The 21,874-nt window shown below is 34.4% G+C and overlaps 3 protein-coding genes across 4 annotated transcripts in view; 1 reads left to right on the top strand and 2 right to left on the bottom strand.

The window, feature by feature from the left end:
* LOC134839461 (uncharacterized) overlaps window positions 1–21,874 on the bottom strand; it is a 595,847-nt gene that overhangs the window by 44,794 nt on the left and 529,179 nt on the right. The window contains exon 1 of one of the 2 annotated variants that reach the window (XM_063855020.1): window positions 5,770–5,774. The exons of the other annotated variant lie outside the window; for it this stretch is intronic. The gene's annotated coding sequence lies outside the window, so the exon portion shown is untranslated. Of the gene's footprint in view, window positions 1–5,769; window positions 5,775–21,874 lie in introns of those variants that run through there. 2 annotated transcript variants of the gene reach the window in all.
* Window positions 1–21,874, top strand: part of LOC134839386 (cilia- and flagella-associated protein 221-like) — a 475,835-nt gene that overhangs the window by 193,983 nt on the left and 259,978 nt on the right. The window lies entirely within an intron of this gene.
* On the bottom strand, window positions 2,550–20,463 carry LOC134839376 (probable Na(+)/H(+) antiporter nhx-9). Its single transcript, XM_063854909.1, has 5 exons — window positions 20,112–20,463; window positions 8,956–9,162; window positions 7,333–8,343; window positions 6,989–7,225; window positions 2,550–3,924 (listed from the first exon to the last, which is right to left on the bottom strand). The coding sequence occupies exons 1-5, from the start codon at window positions 20,311–20,313 to the stop codon at window positions 2,612–2,614; spliced, it is 2,970 nt and encodes a 989-aa protein (XP_063710979.1). The 5' UTR covers window positions 20,314–20,463; the 3' UTR covers window positions 2,550–2,611.

Raw genomic sequence — 21,874 nt, 5'->3', positions numbered from 1 at the left:
CCGAATAAACCTTTAAGGCGAGAAAATATTTGAATTATGCAAATCAAAATTGTTGAATTTACAATCAATGTAAAATCAGCTAGTGTGTTACTTACAGCTTCCGGTTCTTAATTAATTAAAATCTCCTAAAATACTGGGTTTCCGTATTTAAAAAACTTCTATAACGATTTCATTTCTAAATAACGATTTCATTTTTCTAACGATTTCATTTTTGTTTTGCACTTTTCATCAAGCCATACGTATATCATTTACGACCATCAATCTTTTACTCCAATTTATAAAAACAAAAACAATATACTTTAAAAAATATATATCTTCGTCAATTGAAGAGTTTTGTAATAACAAAATTCGTCGTATCTCGAAACTTTTGAAAATTATTGTGACAAAACCCTTTAAAAACAACACGTCAAATTTCGAAATGATAAAGGATTTCAACAGTCATGTAAGAAACTACATCTGCAAAAGTACCCTGGAAGTACCCTCAGAGAAAATCACTTAAGCGTAGGGAATTACATAAGATTTTTTGAACTTAAATTTTTGGAATTTATCACAATTGAAGTCAAGATTTGCAACTGCCGATAGGACCCCGACAGCAACTCACTTAAGGGTTGGGAATTTCACACGTTGCGAAGAATTTAAAAAAAATTGAAAAATCATATAAAACGTCATATTTCGGAAACTAGAAGGATTTGAGCAGTCAAATTTAGAGACAAGATTCGTACATCCTAAGTACTCTGACAATCTCCACCAATTAAGGGAGAATTTAAAAATTTGGATAAGTTTGAAAAAAAACCACAAAAATTGTCACATCTCCTAAACCATAAGGATTTCAGCAGTCATATATTGAGGCGGAACCCCAAGGAGAACTATGACAACAACCCATTACAGGGGTGCAAATTTTCAAGTTTTACACAGAGGTGATGCTTCGCTTCGCGAACGCTAGCGAGAACAAAAAGAAGCTCTAGAAAACGCAAAAAGAAAAAATAGAAATGAGCCTCGAATTAGTAAAAACTCGGCTAGGTCTAGGATTCGATCTGCGACCATTTGCAATCTAGAGATTTTGAGTCTCACCCACTAACCACACAGCCACGCCCGCTTAACCACCGACAAACACAAGTCACGAATAAAGCAGCTACATATGTTTGTAAATTGCGAATGCCATTCAGCAAAAGTGGCACCAAATACAAACAGACTCAGTTTTGCAAAAAATAATTTGGAATATAACAAAATATACCCAACTAACAGTTGGAGAAGAGTAATGAACGCAACGAAGCTGAGAAAAAACTGACTTGTTTTTTTGAAGAGCCTTCAACTTTTGTAGAACAATTTATGATGGACACTTTTTTGCTAAAATTAACACTATTTGAAAAAACTGGATCATTTAGGTAAAACTTTTATTTCGCTGGGAAATCTGATATCAATTTCCATTTTCGAAATTAGAAATTGATCATGTTTTTATTACCTTTACAATTTTTCTGTTCGATAGTGGAGTTTGCCTTCCTTTTAACAATGGAAATGCGCTAAACTTAAAAATAAATCCTAAGTCAAATCGCGAGAAATCAAAACTGAGCGTGAACAAATTTTAGACTTTTTCTTGAAAAAAAAAACAAAGAAAATCCGCAAGACCTGTATAAAAGTACTCATTACGTTCATTACTCTTAACTAAAGGCATACACAATAACTTTTCATACAACAAATTGGAGTATAAAACCACATTATGTATAAATCATGCATTAAAAAAATTGTGAGATAAAATGAAATTTTTTTTTCTGAAATCGAGAGTTTGTTTGAAACAAATAGCTTTTTTCGGTTCATTTGATGAACTTAAGATGCATCAACTGTGTTAACTTATTACCAGTCGAATATCAAAGCACATGTTATCAAAAAGCTGTGAAGGTGCCCCAAAACTGGCACCAATATTTGCGAATAAGGTTAGAAGAAAAAGAAGGTTGATAATAAGGTGGAATCCCTCATACGCGAAGGACCGAATGCGCGAAAATAAAAATCAGCCAATCAGATTTCAGTAATCTAAAATTTGCAATGAAAGTTAACATTTATTGATAGGGACTAGAATATTGATATGAGCTGAATATAAAAACGGCAGAAATATGCAAAATTTTCCAAATTTTCACTGACGCCGCCTAATTGGAACAGATTTTATATTCCAAGAGTTTCGTTAAAAAAGAAGCGAAATATTGCTTCATTTAATTGAATGGCAATTGCTTCATTTTAAAATTTGACTTTCGGCTAATTTTATTTTCGGTCATTCGCTCACGAGTTTTTTCGCGCATTCGGTCCTTCGAGCATGAGAATAGCCCCCTCGTAATAATACACTAAGCTGAAGTTAGTGTAAAGAAACAGAATGAAACCTTAGTTTGCGTTGCGAAAAAAAAAACTGTTCAAGCATTCGCGCTCCGACAAATGTTCGGTGAAAATGCACGACATAAAGACTTCTCAACAGGGAATGTCAACATAAGCGACTTCTTAAAATTTGGTGGTGAAACGCCCGTTACCAAAACATTTTTAAGAAGATTACAATTTTTGACAGGTTAACACAAAAGGTGAGAAAAAGTACAACCATTAATTCAACACTTTTTTCGCCGAAAGTTTATTAATCGCTTTCCGATTCAGTTTCCAGCTCTGATTCATCAGACTCCGAAGTCGAGGAACCAGCTCCCCCATACGATCCCACATCGACAACCGAATCTGTCACACTTTTACTACCCTCCACTTGCGAATCGACTGCCAATTTCGATCTTGAGGAACTCTTCGATGCTTCTCCGGAATTCGGCGATTTCACAGCTGGGCTAGAGACTCTATTACCTTCAGACGGCGATGAAAGCACTGATGAACCAACCGCTAATGCGCTTCTACTCTCCGTGGGCGAAATTGACGTTTTAAAAGATGCACCCGAACCGACCATTTCACTTTTATTTCTCGGCAGCGACACTACGCCCGGTTTTGACGATCCAGAAGCAACTGAACTTTTGCTTCCGGAAGCGAAAGATTTCTTGTCGCTTCTGTCAGCAGACTGTACAATACCAGTCACATCAGATTTTTCCGAAAATCTCAGACGATCACGACCACTCGCGCCAGACTGCTTCTTTTTGAGTCTCGAACGTGAGGAGAGTCTGACTCTCTTTGGGAGCTCTCTGTCCCATTCCTTCAGCGACGAATCTCTGCCCGGAGGAATATACACATTTTGTGATGGCGCCGCTTCTTCAAGCTTTTCGGTGTTGGGATCCAACAGTGCTAGTTCCTTCCAAGGCAGATACGACTCTATTGCGACAGGAGACTGGACGAACGGAAACGAATCTGAGTCATTGTTCACTCCTAACTCTCCTTTTTTGCTTTCCGAGCTCGAATACACCTCGGGTTCCACTTCTATCTGAACCTCTTTCGTGGGTCGCCGTTTAGGAACTGTGAAAATTATACCTCCTGACGAACTTTCTTCGTCGGCAATCTTCGCGTAAGTGACTTCATCGAGCACATTTGATCCTTGGACATAGTCGGTCTTCCCATCATTATTTTCCGTTGTTGACCTAGAGTTCGACACTACCACACTTGCGCTCGGTCTATACTGGTAAAATCTGTTTGGCGACTCCCAGCGCTCAAAACCAATGCCTCCGATGCTTTTTTTGTGGAAGCTTGGGTTAATCATGTGATGCCTCATAGCACTGAAGCTTTCCATGTGGTGCAAAGAGTCATTGTTTCGAATTGGAATAGCGTGTTTAGGTTTTGTGTATTTAGCATGTGCGTCTTTAGATCGCCTTCGGAATGCGGTTTCCATCGTAGCCCGGTGAATCTGGGCATCCTCTAGCATCTTTGGAGTGGGTCGAAAGAAAGTTGTGACAGGCTTGACGTCTAGTTGCGTTTCCCCGTAAGTGTACAAATTGCTGCCAGCATATTCCGTATGACCATCGTCTAAGCAACAAAAAGCAAATTCACTAGAGAAAACTTGATAATTTATCTTGTCAACAGAGGCGATGTTGCACATTGCAATTACAAGTTAACATCCCCAACAGACAATGGGAAAAATCGATGAACGCAAGAAAGGGAATAAAGAAAAAATGAGACAATTGGATTACCGACTAAAAAGAGCTGGACCCACTTGTTTCTCTCATGGTCACAAATTTTATCCTTTTACACCAGTCCTTAGCTTAATACTTTCGTAAGCATATGCTCGCGCCACATCTCTAAATATACTGGCTTCATTTTAAAAGAGATTATTTAAATTAAAAATAATGACGCTATATATAAGTCTTTCTCATATAAAAAGGCCTCTTATTTGATCTTTATTTCATAAAAGTTTTGGAATTGGTGTCATTACTTTTACGGTGTTGCCTTCAACAAGCCTCTTGCTGGCTGTCCTTTCGTGAGCTAAACTGCAAATTGTAAATTTTTTATTTAAAATTTGCAGTACTCATGATGATTAAATAAAAGGGAAAGAGAAAAAAGTACTGATTTGTTTTTTAAAACAACTTTATTATTCACATTTCAAGAAAATATATATGGCCTTAACGCTCTTTGAATATATAATTGACAATTTTTTGATAAAATTACCACAGTTTGAGAAAAATGAATTATTAGTTAGCTTTTTCATTCATTTTTCAACAAAGAAATGAATTGAAAAATAAATCAAAAATCAAACCGTAAAAAATCCAACTCGAGCGTGAACAAATTTTATGAATTTTTCAAAGAAAAAAACTGATAAAAAATCATCAAGACCTATTAAAAAAAGTTTTCACTACGTTCATTGAACCTTAAAAAAAACAACCAACTGATAGTTGGAAAAGAATAATGAACGCAAAGAAACAAAAAAAACGTTGAGAAAAGTTCAATTTTCGAATTTCAAAAAATGTGCTTCTAAACTCTTTGGAATTCAAGGACAAATTTTCATTGCTGCTTTTTGATAAGATAAACGCAATTTGAGAAAATCTGATCAAAACTTGAACTTTTTATTCCGCTGGGAAATCTGAACATTAAAAGCAAGCTTCCGAATCACGTTTTTCTGGACGTTTACATTCTTTCTATTCAATAGTGGAGTTAACTTTCGTTTTAACAATGGAAATGAACTGAACTTCAAAAAATCAGAAGTCAATCCGCGAAAAATCATAATTTGATCCTGAACAAATTTCAAAACTTTTTCCTGAAAAACAAAACAGTACAACACCGTTCATGATTCTTCACTTCTTTCATTGCCCTTGAAAACAAATTTTGACACAGAGGCGAAGCGGATCTTCGCACCACATGAAAGGATCTGACATGAAAAAAATAAGGCATGTAAGACAGTCATAGTAATACAGGCAAGATGGACAAAAATTTTTGTAGAAAAATGACTAGAAAAAGTTTTAAAAAAAACAAATTGAAAAGCTAAATTTGTAGAAAAATTTTGAAGTTTTTGGTTTCCAAATGAAACTAAAAAAACACTAAAACCTAACTTCACTTGCTTAAAACTAAGTTTTAAGGTCTTAAATTAGGCATAATTCAGCGTATTCGTTGCCTCCAAGCTAAGTTGGCCCGGAACGCATAGAAGTTTGAATTCATTATGAACCATGACAAAAGTGATTCTTTAAAAAAGTTGCTAATCCGACAAACTCTATATTCCAAATGAAACTAAAAAATACTAAAACCTAACTTTACTTGCTTAAAATTAAGTTTTAAGGTCTTAAATTAGGCATAATTCAGCGTATTCGTTGCCTCCAAGCTAAGTTGGCCCGGAACGCATAGAAGTTTGAATTCATTATGAACCATGACAAAAGTGATTCTTTTAATAAGTTGCTAATCCGACAAACTCTATATTCCAGTTTGATAACGCTTGCTAATCGCAAGCCTAAAATAAAACGGGTATTTAAAAAAGCAAGTATGCTCACAAAATGTGTCTCTGTTGACCAAAGTACAAGCTTGAGAAAAATATTCAACGATTCTTTGACAAATTATACAAATCGAAAAAAGTCGCAAGCGTAAAAAAGATTTGCCCTAGTTAAAAAGTGTGCATTTTCGTTCTATATTTGCAGAGATAAGTGTGGTAAGTGAATGCTCTTATTAAAGTTGTCGGAAAATTTCAATTAATCTACACAAAAATAGTTGAATTGCAAAAAAGTTTAAAAAATCACTAGCCGGAATTTTTTGTGTTATTTTCCAGCAATTCTTATTATATTAGACCATGTTTGGCATTTTTTTTGGAAATATTAAATTTTTAAAGTGCAGAAAATATGTCGTGCATAATTTTGATACTAACTGAGCATTGCTTTCCATCTGGTCATAAGCAAAACTCCAGGGACATATTTGTACAACGCCAGAAAAAAAATAAGGATACCCAGTTACTGTGCAAGTAGCACAGAATGTTCCGACCATAGACTTAAGAAAATTACGATTTAGAATTTTTTTTTTCCAAATTGGTGATTTTTTCGGCTTGGTGGGATAAAAGGATCTGACATAAAAATATAAGTTAGGCATGTTAGACAGTCATAGTAATTTGGCAAGATCGACAAAATTTTTTATAGAAAAATGACTAGAAAAACTACAAAAAAAAAAACAAATTGAAAAGCTAATTTTGTAGAAAAATTTTGAAGTTTTTGGTTCAAAAGTGAAACTAAAAACACCTAAACCTAACTTTACTTGCTTAAAATTAAGTTTTGAGGTTTTAAATTAGGCATAATTCAGCTGTTGTAAGCCTGCTCGCTTGCTTTTTTCGTTCGAATGAAGACGAAAAATCAAAAAATCAAACCCGTTTTTCTCAACACCGGGAAAAATTTTTGGAATTTCTAATGTGGTTCGAGTCACGACTGAAAGGGCTTTAATATGAGATATCGCTCAATACAGTCCGAAGATTATTTTTTGGTACCTGATTTTGCGTGAAAAACAAAAAAAACTAAAACACACCCGAATACAAAGTTCCTCGACATTTTCTATGGTCGGAACAAAAAACACAGGTTTAGGGTTCAGGGGGACTAACTCACGCTACTGATAAAAAACATCAACTCACACTTTTCGAACTCCTTCGCGAGGTAATGAGAGAGTGTGTTCTGACTAGCAGTTGGAGTATGGAACATGTTCTGGTGACTCTGTACATATTGCACTGTCTCGCGAATATTCAGTCTCGAGAAAGCTCTCATCATGTTCAACTCTGTCGTCACCGGTTTCTGTTTTAGTAGATTTGGTCTCAGGTACTTGTTATTCACTAGTTCGTAATGCACACGAAGCCAGTTCTCTCCATGTCGACCTGCAACCAAAAATCTTGAACGGTAAGAAACCAAAGACCTAATATAATTTTGAGATATTATAATTACAAAACTTTTACGGAATGACAAAAAAACTCGATCAAATTACCTGTGATATCTTCGATTGCCGACATCACGTGATCGACAACCCGCTCGGACATAGTTTCAAACACATTCAGATTTTCCAAGTTCTGCGTCTTGATTCGAAACGCCTGAACTAAAGGCTTTATTGTCATGCCTTGAATAAACACCGTAAAGAACACTACTATAATTGTAGCCGACACAAAAATGCCTTTCACTCTTTCTCCGAACACTTCATCATCCAGTAATACAGCCAGACAAAAGGCAACTCCGCCTCTAATACCACCATACGCCATAATAAACTGCTGACTGTTATTCAATTTATCAACTCGGAATCTATTTGCAAGAGCAGTGAGGCAATATACACCTGCAAATCTGATAGCCAAGCAGAGAATTAGCGATACAATTACAAACATTAGATCAAGATGCAACAAGGCTTCAGTCGTCGAGAGTCCAAGAAAGACAAAAATGATAGCCTCCGAAACAACTGCCATCATTTTGATCAAATATTTGATAGTCACACTACTTTTATGAGACAGATTCTCTTCCACGTATTGTGCCATTGTTATTCCACAAAACACAATCGACAAAATACCAGAAAAATGGAAAATTTCTGCGCATAAGTAAGACAAATAACTGAATGCGAATATAAACACCGGCTCTATAACCCGCACATGATCTGTATATTTAGTTACAAATGCCGTAAATAACCCAAACAAAACTCCTATTGTAGTACCACCCAGAGAAATGAAGAAAAAACTCGCGATTCCTGCAAACACGTCAACAGTTTTTAAATTCTCAGTGCCTATTTCTGTGAACGTCTCCATCATGTGGTAAATGACAACTGTAACTGCATCATTCAGCAAGGATTCGCCGAAAACGAGAATATGCAGTGTTTCGTTGACGTGGATTTCTTCGAACACTGCTAGAACAGCAACTGGGTCTACGGCTGAGATGAGAGCAGCGAACGTGAAGATAGGCAACATGCCACAGCTGACGTCGAAGAGCCCCGCCGCGTCACATCCCCACATGATAAGACCTAACGACAGGCTTCTGCTCTCGCATCCACTAGAAGCGTGTTTTAAAAGATACTTTTTTGAAACAATGAAAAATTGTTTTCACATTTCCTGAGTTATTTTTCCAACCCTGAAATTTCTTATGAGACAGTACAAAGAAGTATTTAGATTCAAAACAGATTTGGATTTAAAAAACAAACTAACTGAAACGTTGAAAGTCAACAAAAAACTGCGGTGATATGTTACAATAGGTGGTAATTTTGAGTATAATGCATGTATTAAATTTCAGAACTATAAGGCATAATATAGTCATTTCATTTTCAATCAATTGTACTACTCTTAAGATAGTTTTGTAAATACAATACTCTGCCAAATGAAATGCTATTCAAAAATGCAAATTTTGCACTTCTTTGGCTGAAAAAAATTTGGCTTTTGAAGCAAATTATAAATAATGTGCGAAGTATAACGAAAAGCGATCAAGCTATTGAAGTTGAACCTACCACCTATTGTAATATATCACCAAAACTGCTGTGGTTATTTGCTCCTTAAATAAGATCTTAAGCAGTCCATAAAACCTATAATTTTGCCGAAACAACCAAAGACTTATTAGTGAATTTTGGGAATCAGAAGCGTGCCAATGATGAATGTGTTCCACAGAGTGCCAATAACAGCATAGAGTAGGATGGTGCCCAGGTTCTGGAAGAAGGCCCTGTTGGGCATGAAGTAGCCAGCATCGAACACTATGGGCGGCAGGAGTATGTAGAAGAAGGCGTTTGAATCCAAGTTGTAGTCCTTCTGTTGGGCTCCCACGGCGTAGTAGAGAATAAGACTCGCAACCACTCCTGAATATACTTCACACAAATGAAAAAGGAAGAATAGACAAAACACTGAACACACTTATTCTAAGATTTTTCTTGTACCTTATGATCGATCACTCAATGAGCTTTACCAGGTGATCAGTTTTAAAAAACATAACAGGTGCCCAAAAAGGTTATAGCATCAACAAGAACTTGTTAAAACCCCGATTATAACAAAAAAATCTTGCATCTTGTTTCATTTAAAAAAAAAATGTTTCTAAATTCTAACAAAATGAGTTGATTCAGGGGCGGATCTAAGATATTCTCGAGTGGGGGGAGGGGGGTCGACCAAATTTTTGAAGAAACAGGCCAAAAATGACGTTTTTAGGCTTTTTTTTGGCAAATTTTGAACAAAAAATCGCTTTTTTTTTGGGCGCGCGCTCCCCCCTCAAATTTCAGGGTCTGTCAGCTCAAAATAGTACAAAGGGGGGACCCTTTGGGTCGGCATGGGGTCGAATCCCTGAGGGGGGCATCCGCCGCCGCCCCCCCCCCCCCCCACCCTAAATCCACTCCTAAGTTGATTGATTTTTCAGCTCTAATTTTGAAGTATCGAAATCCGAAGCTACAGCAAAAATCGGCAAAAAGTAGCTCTAAAAACTACAAAAAATCTACAGATAAATACCTGGAATGAAACCAAAACTAAAATTACTTCGCCGGACACCGATTAATCGCGCTGACGCATTGAGCAGTTAGAAACATAAAATCGCCCAAAAATTAGTCCAATAAACTGCCAAGTGCCAAACTTCAAACCTCTAAAACTGTACAACAATCGAGCTCAGGAAGTCTATCTTCAAAGTGGTTAAAAACTTTTTCTAACCTCTATACAAAACTGTGCCAAAAACCGAGCTCTTCAAAGAGGCTAAAAACTTCCCTCAAAAACTATTCTTTCAAAAAAATATTCGCTTATGAGCAACTTGTTTAAGGAAAACAGGACTAACAGTGTAACACTACCCTAGTTTGTCTAAAAGAGCTGCATCATGCTAAAGTTCTCCACAAGAATGACTTGAAATTATTTGATGAAATTACTCAATTCAGAAAAATGGATCAGAAGGCAGTATGATTGGCTAATTGTCACCAATTTTGATTTTTCCGCAAAACTAGTTCATCGACAACTTCGACACCGGCGAAGCTGAGCTTCGCACCACTTGCGATACACAACAAGAAAGCCGCTTGAAACAAGAAAAAATTCGAAACTAGATCTATCAAAATGAACAGAGCTAGTTTTGAAACGGAAAACAAGTCAAAACAATAGAAATTCGCATTAAATTCGCATCGAAAGAAAAATTACCAAGCGGTAACAAAGCCGAAACACCTTAGCAGAAACCCTTTCAGCTGAAAAAAAAAACATTTTATTAAGTCCCCCTCACCCTCAACACGCACACTGGCACTTAATTAGCCAGTCAAACGAAACAATATGAGGCCGCTAAGACGATATAAAATAGACAGAAACCTCTTAAGCCGAAAAAAAAACAAAGCCGAAAAAGTTGAAGACTAATAAAAAAAATTTTAACTCGCCCTCAAAACACACAAAAAAATTCGCCCGTCGCACGAGGCAAAAAATTCATCAGGGCAGATAAATAAAATCCCAACAAGTACAAAGTAAATCTGGAGCGGAAAATTGGTATTCTGTAGTGGTAAATTGGTTGCTACGAGGCTCCAAGGAAAAATATCTACTTGTTTTGAAATGATCTCAACTCTATAATTTTTAACAAAAATAGATGCCCTTAAAGCTCTTAGAATTTATGACTGGCACTTTTTTTGATAAAATTGACCCAATTTGAGAAACTGGATCAATAGGTAATTTTTTTTAATTTCGGAAGGAAATTTGAAAATTAAAATCCTCTTTGAAAACTAAAAAATCAATAAGCTGTAAAGAAATCAAAAAATTAAACCGCAAAAAACCTAACATGGCATAAACAAATTTTAAGACTATTTCTTGACACAGAGGTGAAGCGGGGCTTCGCATCACTTGCGATACAACAGAAAAATACAAAAAATGAGAAGTGCAAATTTTCGTATGTCTCGATAAAATGTCACTCTAGGCAAACATGCCAAGCAAAACAATTGAATTTTTAATTAACAACGGAACAAAAATGACGAAGCGAAACAAAGCCGACAATTTTACAGCAGACACCAGTTGAGCCGAAAAAAAATGATTTTGTTAGAAAGTTTCAAGTTCCCTAAATACGTAACGAACAGCACTTGCAGCTATAGTGAACATAGCCAACTGACAGTTGGAAAAGAGAAATGAACCCAAAAAACAGACTCGTGTTTTGGAAAAAATCTCAACCTTCGAATTTTGAAGAAAAAATAAATGGCATTAAACCTCTTTGCCCTTCTAAAACAACAATTTATACTAAGCACTTTCCGATAAAGCTAACCCAATTTGAGAAAACTGGATCATTGGTTGAAGTTTTTATTCCGCTGGGAAATCTGATACTTAAATTCCATTTTCAAAATTACAAGTCGATCACATTTTTCGTGACTTTTACATTCGATAGTCGGATTTGCCTGCTTTTACCGAAGGAAAGAACTGAATTTAGAACTTAAAGAAATTTTCTTGAAAAAAAAAACAAATCATCGCGACCTATAAAAGATTCTGAACTACGTTCATCGAATTAGAAACACTGGTATGGTCTTGAATTCGAAACCTTGATCTTTCGCGACATATACCCGCTCCTTACCACCACACTACTAGACTCACATTTTTATGAAAATTACCTTCATTAACAAAGCAAGCTATTCAAGTGATCGTTAAATTAGTTGTTAACTAGAAAAAAATCTATATTCCAAAAAAACGTTCACGACAAAAAGCTTTTTCACTGAGTAATTCAGGGTTGGTAGTTATTATTGGCGACTCAAGCCTACCAAGTGTCTTCCTAATTGAGCTTTCTTTTTGTTCTGACCACTGAAAATTTTAGTATTCGGGTGTGTTTTGGTTTTTCTTTTCAAAAAGCATTCCCCGATTACTGTAACTGAACGGTACCTTGACCTCAACTTATACACCTATAAGTTATACGATAGTATGGATATACAACTATCGCATAACGTATAAAAAAAATAATAGATTAATACACAGAGGCCAAGCGGAGCTTTGCATTGCTTGCAATACAATGATGCAAGAAAATAAATAGACAGTGAGATATAACTAAGTAACAAAAAAATTGAAAAAACCAAACATTTTTGGAAAAAAAAACTCAATGGCTAAAAAAAAACAGACGAGAAATACAACCACTAGCTTCAAAAACGCTTTCAGTATTTTCCGAGCGATTACTGAGCTAACAACAGTTGTCATGAGAAAACTTGAAAAAAAACTAATTTTTTTTTTGGAAATATGAAACAATCAATCTCAGAAAAACAGATAAGAAACACAAGCAGTAGCATTAAACTAATTTCAAGTATTTTCAAAAAAAAACAGATGAAAATGTCATTGAGAAGTTAAATCAAAACATAAAAGAGTAATGAACGCAAGCAAACATAAAAAACACTGAGTTTGTTGAAACTTTCGAGTTTCAAACAAAAAACTAGATGCCCTTTAAGCTCTTTTAATTTCTAGAACGATTTATGAACGGCAGTTTTTTGATAACAGTTAAAATTTTTAACACGTTTTGATAACAGGTTAAGTTTTTATTTCGCTCGAAATCTAAAAATTAAATTCCACTTTCGAAACCAGATATCGTTCATGTTTTTTCGCGCCATTTCCACGTTCGTATTTGGAGCGTGCTATTTAGATCAATTTCAGCAGATGTATTTCAATTGAACTCAAAAAGAGCATATAGTATACCTAAGAGCAGTCATAAATGAATCAACATGAATGAACGCAGATCTGTAAATATTAGGGCATTTTAAAGACTTTTTCCTGAAAAAAAATCACCAAGACTTATATAGGAAACTTCACTGCGTTCACTATTGTTTTAAAAAAAACAGATGATAAACACAACCACTAGCTTTAAACAATTTTTTAGTCTTTTTCGTGCGTTTCCTTAGCCAAAAACACTTGGTTCGACGCCAGTCAATCTGGAAACAAAAATGATAAAGAAAATTGTTGTCATCAAAAATCAAAACACGAAAAATTCAATATTAAAAAACACATGCGAGAAAGACAACCACAAACATTAAACACGCTTTTAGCATTTTCCGAGCCTTTAAAAGCCAACAACCCATTGGGATACCAATTGATCGAAAACAAAAGATGCCAAAGAAAATTGTCATAAAAAATTTTTAACACGTTTTGATAACAGGTTAAGTTTTTATTTCGCTCGAAATCTAAAAATTAAATTCCACTTTCGAAACCAGATATCGTTCATGTTTTTTCGCGCCATTTCCACGTTCGTATTTGGAGCGTGCTATTTAGATCAATTTCAGCAGATGTATTTCAATTGAACTCAAAAAGAGCATATAGTATACCTAAGAGCAGTCATAAATGAATCAACGTGAATGAACGCAGATCTGTAAATATTAGGGCATTTTAAAGAGTTTTTCCTGAAAAAAAAATCACCAAGACTTATATAGGAAACTTCACTGCGTTCACTATTGTTTTTAAAAAAAAACAGATGATAAACACAACCACTAGCTTTAAACAATTTTTTAGTATTTTTCGTGCGTTTCCTTAGCCAAAAACACTTGGTTCGACGCCAGTCAATCTGGAAACAAAAATGATAAAGAAAATTGTTGTCATCAAAAATCAAAACACGAAAAATTCAATATTAAAAAACACATGCGAGAAAGACAACCACAAACATTAAACACGCTTTTAGCATTTTCAGAGCCTTTAAAAGCCAACAACCCATTGGGATACCAATTGATCGAAAACAAAAGCTGCCAAAGAAAATTGTCATAAAAAATCAAAATACGAAAAACTCAATATAAAAAAACACATGCTAGAAAGAGACAACCACAAACATTAAACACGCTTTTGTTATTTTCCGAGCCTTTAAAACGCCAACAACCCGTTGGGATGACAATTGATCGAAAACAAAAGATGCCAAGGACACTGTTGTCATCCAAAAAAAAAATTTGAGCAATTTAAACTTTTGTTCTACCAACCATTCAAAACAAGGATAATCATTTTTTATCATTTAACCGATGCAAATCAATTTCACTAAATCGAGTAACCTGTAGCCGAAAACTTTTATGCCTGAAAAATTTTTAAGAGAAAAAAATAACAAAAAAATGGAAAATACACCAGTCAAGGGTAGCATATAAATTCAATAGATTACTGGAGTTCATGAACGACACTTCGCGGTGTGGCAACTAAGCCGACAAGACATGGGCCGACAAACTATATTCCCACTATTCAATTTTGCCGGAAAAAAAATCAATTTCAGACACTGGAAAAAAAAACAAGTTCCGACCGGGACTCAAAACCCAGACCTTAGGGTGCAAAGGCAACCGCATTATCTCCAGGCCAAGAAAGAAGTGGCCTTGAAAATGTTATGAATTGATAAAAAAAACAAAACCAATTTAATTTAGAAATAATTAAGAAAAGCTATGCGATTTTTCATGATACACCACTACACTGAAACGAAACCAAAAATTAAAACTCAAAAAAACTACTTATTCAAGAACTCTGACGTCGGGTGGGTTTTTCGCCTGACTTAGGGTACTTGGAAAAAAATCACAAACGTTAAATTTTGCATCAATTCGAAGCCCTTACGCCCGGCATTTCGATTCCAAGTTATCTGTATCGAGGAAAACTGGTTGATTTTTTTTCGTTTTTCAAGTTTTTGAATAACGTTTCGCCGGACTTTTGTACCGACTATTGACACTGAAGAGGAAACGTCTATTCAGGTTTTTCTTCATTTTCAGATTGATACATAGCCAACATAGGAAAAAGTCAATGAACGTAAGACAACAGAAACAAAATAGACTTGTTTTTTGAAAAAACTTCTTTTCGAATTTCAAAGAAAAAATCTATAGCCTCAAAGCTCTTTGAATATCAAGAATGAATTATGATAGATTGAAACCTGAAAAAATAAATCGATTTTCAAAAAAAAAAAGAAGTTGATCACGCTTTTCGTGACATTTACACTTTTGATAGTGGAGTTAAACTACCTTTTAACAAAGGAATTCAACTTACAGAAACCTCTGAACTTAAAGAAATCAGAAGTTAGGCTGAAAAAAAATCATCACGATCTAGATAAGAGTCTTCCCTAAGTTCATTGACAATGATAAATCAAAATCAGTAGCAAAATGAATGCTCAAAGTAGTCAATCATGATTTATGAAATAATCTTGCCACTTGCAGAATATAAGCCACAAATATTTGTTTAAAACAAAACGAGTATGTGAACAGACTGCAATTGCAGTTTTCTCAACATTAGGTTCGGAAGAGTACTTTCGACCCATTCAACAACACACGTATAGTTAAAACATGCTTCAAGCTGAAACTCTGCATGGTAGAAGACTCAATTTAACGCTGCTGCAATTCAAATAGAAATTACCGATGGAAACAATACTCGGATCAACCGTCAATGTCCTCCTAACAACTTTGAAAATAATAATTTAAAAGAAAACACATTATTTGCCAGTTGAAAGTATTTTCAAATGTACATGTGTAAGTCAAATTTAAATAGAAATTACCGATGGAAACAATACTCGGATCAACCGTACAATGTCCTCCTAACAACTTGGAAAATAATAATTTAAAAAAAAAACACATTATTTGCCAGTTGAAAGTATTTTCAAATGTACATGTGTAAGTCAAATTTAAATAGAAATTACCGATGGAAACAATACCCGGATCAACCGTACAATGTCCTCCTAACAACTTTGAAAATAATAATTTAGAAAAAAAACACATTATTTGCCAGTTGAAAGTATTTTCAAATGTACATGTGTAAGTCAAATTTAAATAGAAATTACCGATGGAAACAATACTCGGATCAACCGTACAATGTCCTCCTAACAACTTTGAAAATCATAATTTAAAAAAAAAACACATTATTTGCCAGTTGAAAGTATTTTCAAATGTACATGTGTAAGTCAAATTTAAATAGAAATTGCTGATGGAAAAAATACTCGGATCAGCCGTACAGTCTCACCGCACATCGTCCTCCTCAAGAAAGCAATAACTTTGAAAATATTAATAAAAACACGTACATTTGAAAATACTTTCAACAGGCAAATGAAGTGTTTTTTTTTTCATTTTCAAAGTTTGTACATTTCAAGATTTGTACATTTGAAAATACTTCTAACTGGCCAATGAAAAGTGTAGGTCAAATTTTGATTTATAATTATTGCCAAATACAGCAAAAATGTTAGAAAAGAAATCTTTAGCAATTTAATTGATAGTAACACAATCTTACGGAACTTTCACTAAAAATATTGAAACTTTTCCATAGGTTGCCGACGTAGGAACTTCTTTAAATAAAAGTAAGTAATCATTCTTACATGTTTTTGCTTTTCTATAAGTAGGGATATTCTTGAAACAAATTTTGTCATCAAGTAACCTGTTCCAAATTGTTAACGACTTTTTGAAAAAAGAATTTTCTATGTACTGCCCATTAAATGTTTCGACAAAATATAAATTTTTATTTCTTGTGTTCATATTCATGTGATTGTTTTCATATTAATTTTTTTCGTAAGCTGGTAATAAGAGGTGTTTCAAGCTCCATAAATTGCAAATTACTTTCCAGTCAAGAAACGTAGCTCCTGGCAATACATTGAGACATATCTTGAAGTCAATCATGAATCGAATTTTTCACGATCAAAACAAATTTTAATTGCCAAGCCGAGTTGTTGTTTTTCTGATGAAATTGACAAAATTTTAGAAATAGAATGGCAGGATAATGTAGGTGACTGCTAACGAGTGCGTTCATGAGTTGTAGTCTTTTTTTGATGGGAAAGGTCTTTTTGATCGACAGTAGTAATTGAATCCCACATGCCATTTTTCTTAAGATCACTTTCTTTTCAACTTGAAATTTCAAAAAAGTCTGATTTTACAATGAGATATTTAACATTGAAATTCTATTTAATAATATTTCTGTACAGGGCATTTGTGTATTTTTTCTAGCAATATGTTCGAGTACGTGTCTCCGAAAGTATTTTAATTAAATACTGCAATTTTTTTAAAGTTCTCTTAGTGCAGTTTTAATGTTCTATCGTCAAAAAAGAGAATTGTGTCAACTGCATTTTTGAACTACTTTGCATGAGTTAGTCAGTTGCTTGTTAAGATCATTGAAGTACCGGTTGCAAATGAAAGGTCCTAATTTAGTGCCTTGTGGGACACCTCGATGTGGGGAGATTCATTATTTATTATTGTTTTCTGACATCGGTCGCTTATGAAAGAATTCATCAAGTCTATAGCAGGTTCGGAAAATCAGTTGTTAGAGTTCTTCTTTTAAATGGTTACGGTCAATAGAATCAAATGCCTTCCAGAGATCTATTGGTCAGCAAACAACAAAACTGTTGGTATCAATCAATTTGCTAAATGATTCCGCGCAAAATAACATATCAATTGTTAAGCCTGATGTTCTAAAGCCAAAATGAGTGTTGTTTACAAGAATTTGAAATGAACAATTTTCATTCATTTGTTCATATAAAAACTTTTTAAATGTTTTTAATAGTGCTCCACTAATTGAGATATGCCTGTAGTTTTCAGGTACTTCAGGGTCATCTTTTTGTACATTTGCGTGACAATTGCTTTTTTAGCTTTTCTGGAAAACGATAGTTTTTAAGGTATTAATTGAAAAGAAAAATAGAATGTTTGTGGATTCCATTGCAACTATTTTTTTAGAGCCCATGATTGAATGTCAAATAGCCCCTGTGGTTTTTTTTTGCATCAGGTTTGAGATGTTCTTTTTTACACTCAACGGTAGCATTAAATCTGAATGAGAATGAAGTTTTAGGTTTGTTTTTATGTGGTTTGCCAATAAGACAGCTTTTGGGGTCGTTTTCACATAAACAATTTAAGGTTGAAAAATAACAGTTATAGAGATTTGCTATTTTGAAGCTAGTTCTTATCGTTTCTCCGAAGAAGTTTTTAAGAATCAAAATTGAGTTTTGAAGATTTTTTGGAGTTTCGTATGCCGTTAATAAATTTCCATTTTTTATCTTCGGTTTTTTTAACTGATTAACTACGATATGAAATTTTCTTTTGGTTCGTCATTGCGAATAAAAACTGTCTTTTGTGGAGCATACTTTTTTCCTTTCAACTACATTTCGACTAAACAATTTAAAAATGCTTCTGGATAACTTTGCTGTTAGAAGCCTTCTCAGTTAATTTTGACAGATTTGATTTCATTAACGCTTCTGAGTAAATTTCTATCATATATTTTGCGCTTTAAGAGAGTTTTGTTTCCACATACTTCTTAAAGTTCAGTTATGAAAACAATTGCTTAGTGATTTGTTTTTAGGAAGTTATTACAATTGATTTTTTGTCTGATCTGTCAAGTTAAGATTGGTAATTTAATGGTGTGAAAGTTTTATCAAGTCAATCTCTAACGTCGATGCTAAGATAATTTAGGTTACAATCTCCAAATGAAACGATTGTGCATAGTCAATCGACAGAGCAAGTTCTTTAATAAATTCAGTTTTGTTTCTTTGCTTATACTGTAGCATATAATCAAAAGGCTAGTTTTTTCATTTTTATTAGATGCAGTTTTGAAATCAATCCATTAACTGTCATATTTTGGGTTAAATTTTTTGGGCCTAAAAAGCATAACGCCACCTTTTGTTTTCTTGCAGGCTTCGACCAATCTGTCATATCTAAATGAATTAAATTTTTAACTATCTAGAGATCATAATTTTTTGCTCGTTTGAGTCATTTATCCGCGAGTCCGAAAAACCGAAAATTGTCCTTTCACTAATCGTTTTCACAAGAGATTTTAGGTTTGAACGTTTCCTCGTTATGCTTCTGCAATTTAGATTCAAAACTTTAATATCATTTTTGTAGTTTTTTTGAGATGAGATTAAAACTAATCACTGGACAAAAATTTGAATGTACGTCACCTGATTGAAGAAGTTTTATTCTAAACGATTGAGTGATTATTGTGAAAATCAGAAAACAAAATAAAATGATAGTGACAGTACAGGCTAACGTCACAGATATAGAGAAAACTTTCAAAATTAATTTCAATTTTAATGTAGTGCGCAAGAGAGGCATGAAATTGGTTTGAAAAAGTGCAACGGAGAAACACCGAAAAAAATCAATGGGAAAAAAAATTGGCAACCCATGGAAAACAATTTGTTTTGTTTCTTCTATTCAAAGCACCGTAAATCACTTGCTCTTCGCTGTCACAAAAAGCAAGCACAAATAAACTAGTTACGTCTTAGAACAGTAGCATTTGTGATAAAATACTATAGCAAAACAAATTTGAAGATTTGACGTAACTAGTACAACTTACTGTAGAAAGTATAACTGAAAGTTTGATGGTAATTTAAAAATTTTTTCCTCATTATTTAGTCGTTTCAAATAAACGCGTTGAGTATACTGCTGGAGAATTTTTTTTATACCGAAAAGCTATTTTATTCAGTTAATAGCCTAAAATATTAATCATAAGTTGGTATCGATTGTTTTTTTTTACTAAATAGATCATATTACTAAGCCCTCGAAGTCAATTTCTGCAAACCCGGAGGAGGGAATTGTACGGTTGATCCCAATTCTCTAAGCGCGTGATAGAGTGACTTCGGCTGCTGTTTTGTGGTTTCTGTCCATAAGATGATTAGAAGTTAACATGAGCTTGTTGAAAAAAGTCTATAAATTTGAGTTTCTTCTCATTACAATACCCCAGCAATCGCCTTCTTAAATTAAAATCAGCGATTTGCGACTTTATTTTTGTGTCTCGATGTATTCGTGTCTCGATGTATTCGCAAATTTTCTCGATGCAATATATAGCTGTTGCTTGTCAACTACAAAAATTTGCTTGAAATCAAATAAAATAGCTCAAAATAGCTTATGCAGCTAAAAAACATAATTTAAAAAAGTACTCTCACCTAATATTACTAGGAAACAGCTTTCTGGCACTACTTTGATTAATTTTCTCGACAGATGGAAGATAGTTTTCATCCCTCCAGCAACCAGAAGAAACAGCGTGACCAGAAATGGAACTTTGACATCATCAAAATGTAGATTAATATATCTAACTGTGCTGTGATTGTGATACCCACTGTCATCTTTCAAATTATGAGACTGCATCAAATTTGCTACCTTTTCGAAATTGAAAGCGTATTAATTTCAACCTCGCTAAAGTAATAAAATTGATGGAAGCTTCCAAAATAATGGTGCAGGCAACAATCAGTATAGGGACAGGGGCTCCAAGAATAATCATTTTTTGAACTGAAAAATAATTTTCTTGTGGCAAACAGTTTATACATGCTCATTTTGACTTTTGTCTGCTTATCCTCAATATTAATAGCTTTGTTTTGAATCGAATAAAGCTACTAGAGCATAGTTTTTAGAACGCAGTGCGAAGAAAGTACTCGAGTTTCCCGATGTTCATTGAAAAGTTTGGCGGATACTACATACAATTTGATTTTTCAGCTATGCACTAATTGACCATGGTCACAGCATACGCTAAAGAAAACATTAACATATTTCGATTGTGCGCAGCCCTTAAATACCACATTTTTGTCAGTTTCCATCAAATGTTCAATAATAGAACAGTGCATTCTAGAATCTCGCACTTTCCAAAATCGGTACTACTGCGTTAGTAGTCCCTAGAAAATTGACAGGTCCCTTGAGAAAGTGCGTAACACCGATAGCCCAAAAACTAAATACCTCTAGTTTTGACTAAATTAAATAAGCAAATTCGTCACTAAATTGAGACTCAATTTGATTGGACAAAAAATTCCTCAAATTTTTCAGCTTGTTAGCTAACAAAATTCCGAACATCTTTAAGAAATTCCATTGGCTAATAACTTTACTCTCCTTGAATTAATTAACAACAACAGTCCGACTAAGTATTAAACGCATGATAATTTTTTCTAATTTTATTTGTTCCATGAATAATAATCAATTTTCGTGGTCAACAACATTGTCATTATAATCGATTATAATTATTTTTGAGACCACATCGCACTTATCCAACCGATCCCATACCTCCCCACTCTCCCTAAACTACACTCCCCTAAGCCCAACCCCTCTCCAAAATTCATAGAGGGATTAAATTACACCATAAGCTTGGGAGCCCTTAATTGTTCCATTTTCGGCAGGGGAAGGGGATTATATAAATGTTTGTAAAAATGGGGTAAATGGGAGGAGGTGAAGGAAGTGTAAGGAAGAATGGTCGGACTAAAAGTGAGGTAAGTGGGGAGGGGGTACCCCAAAAAAGAAAACAATGAGAAAACTGTTGTTGAATTTTTTCTCTTATTTTTTAATGACAATCAGAAGGTCAAAAGTATCATATTAACCGAGGTTACAGTCAGGAGTCCCTTCATCACGTATTCCAGTCAAAATCCTTAGAATTTTCTAGATATAGAAGTGATTATGATAAAGGAAGATGACAAGTGTTGATGTCCTTACAATTAGACTCGATACGGGTTACGTTTCTTCAATAAGAACACGCAACTCGACACAAGAAAAATTAGTTAGCAAATAATTGTGCCATTCCCCCGGATTGACTCAGTCGAATCCGCCGCGGCACTAAAAAAATGACGATAAAGGCCATAGCGATCGATTATCAGTGAAAAGGATGGTCAGAATATTCTGGAATTTTTGATTTTCAAAATTTCGATTCTCAGCGGTCTTTTACCGAGAA

This window comes from Symsagittifera roscoffensis, chromosome 1, assembly GCF_963678635.1.
Source record: "Symsagittifera roscoffensis chromosome 1, txSymRosc1.1, whole genome shotgun sequence".
Classification (NCBI taxonomy): domain Eukaryota; kingdom Metazoa; phylum Xenacoelomorpha; order Acoela; family Convolutidae; genus Symsagittifera; species Symsagittifera roscoffensis.
The sequence above is the reverse complement of the archived record's forward strand: the minus strand, read 5'-3'. Positions and strand labels throughout refer to the sequence as shown.

What these genes read in the sequence shown, in the direction of transcription:
- LOC134839376 (XM_063854909.1), bottom strand. Translation starts at nt 20,313, where the DNA reads ATGCAGTCTCATAATTTGAAAGATGACAGTGGGTATCACAATCACAGC. An exon ending in CTGTTTCCTAGTAATATTAG is followed by an intron (nt 9,163 to 20,111) that starts GTGAGAGTACTT and finishes AAGTATATTCAG; the next exon opens with GAGTGGTTGCGAGTCTTATT. An exon ending in GTGGAACACATTCATCATTG is followed by an intron (nt 8,344 to 8,955) that starts GCACGCTTCTGA and finishes GCCTGTCGTTAG; the next exon opens with GTCTTATCATGTGGGGATGT.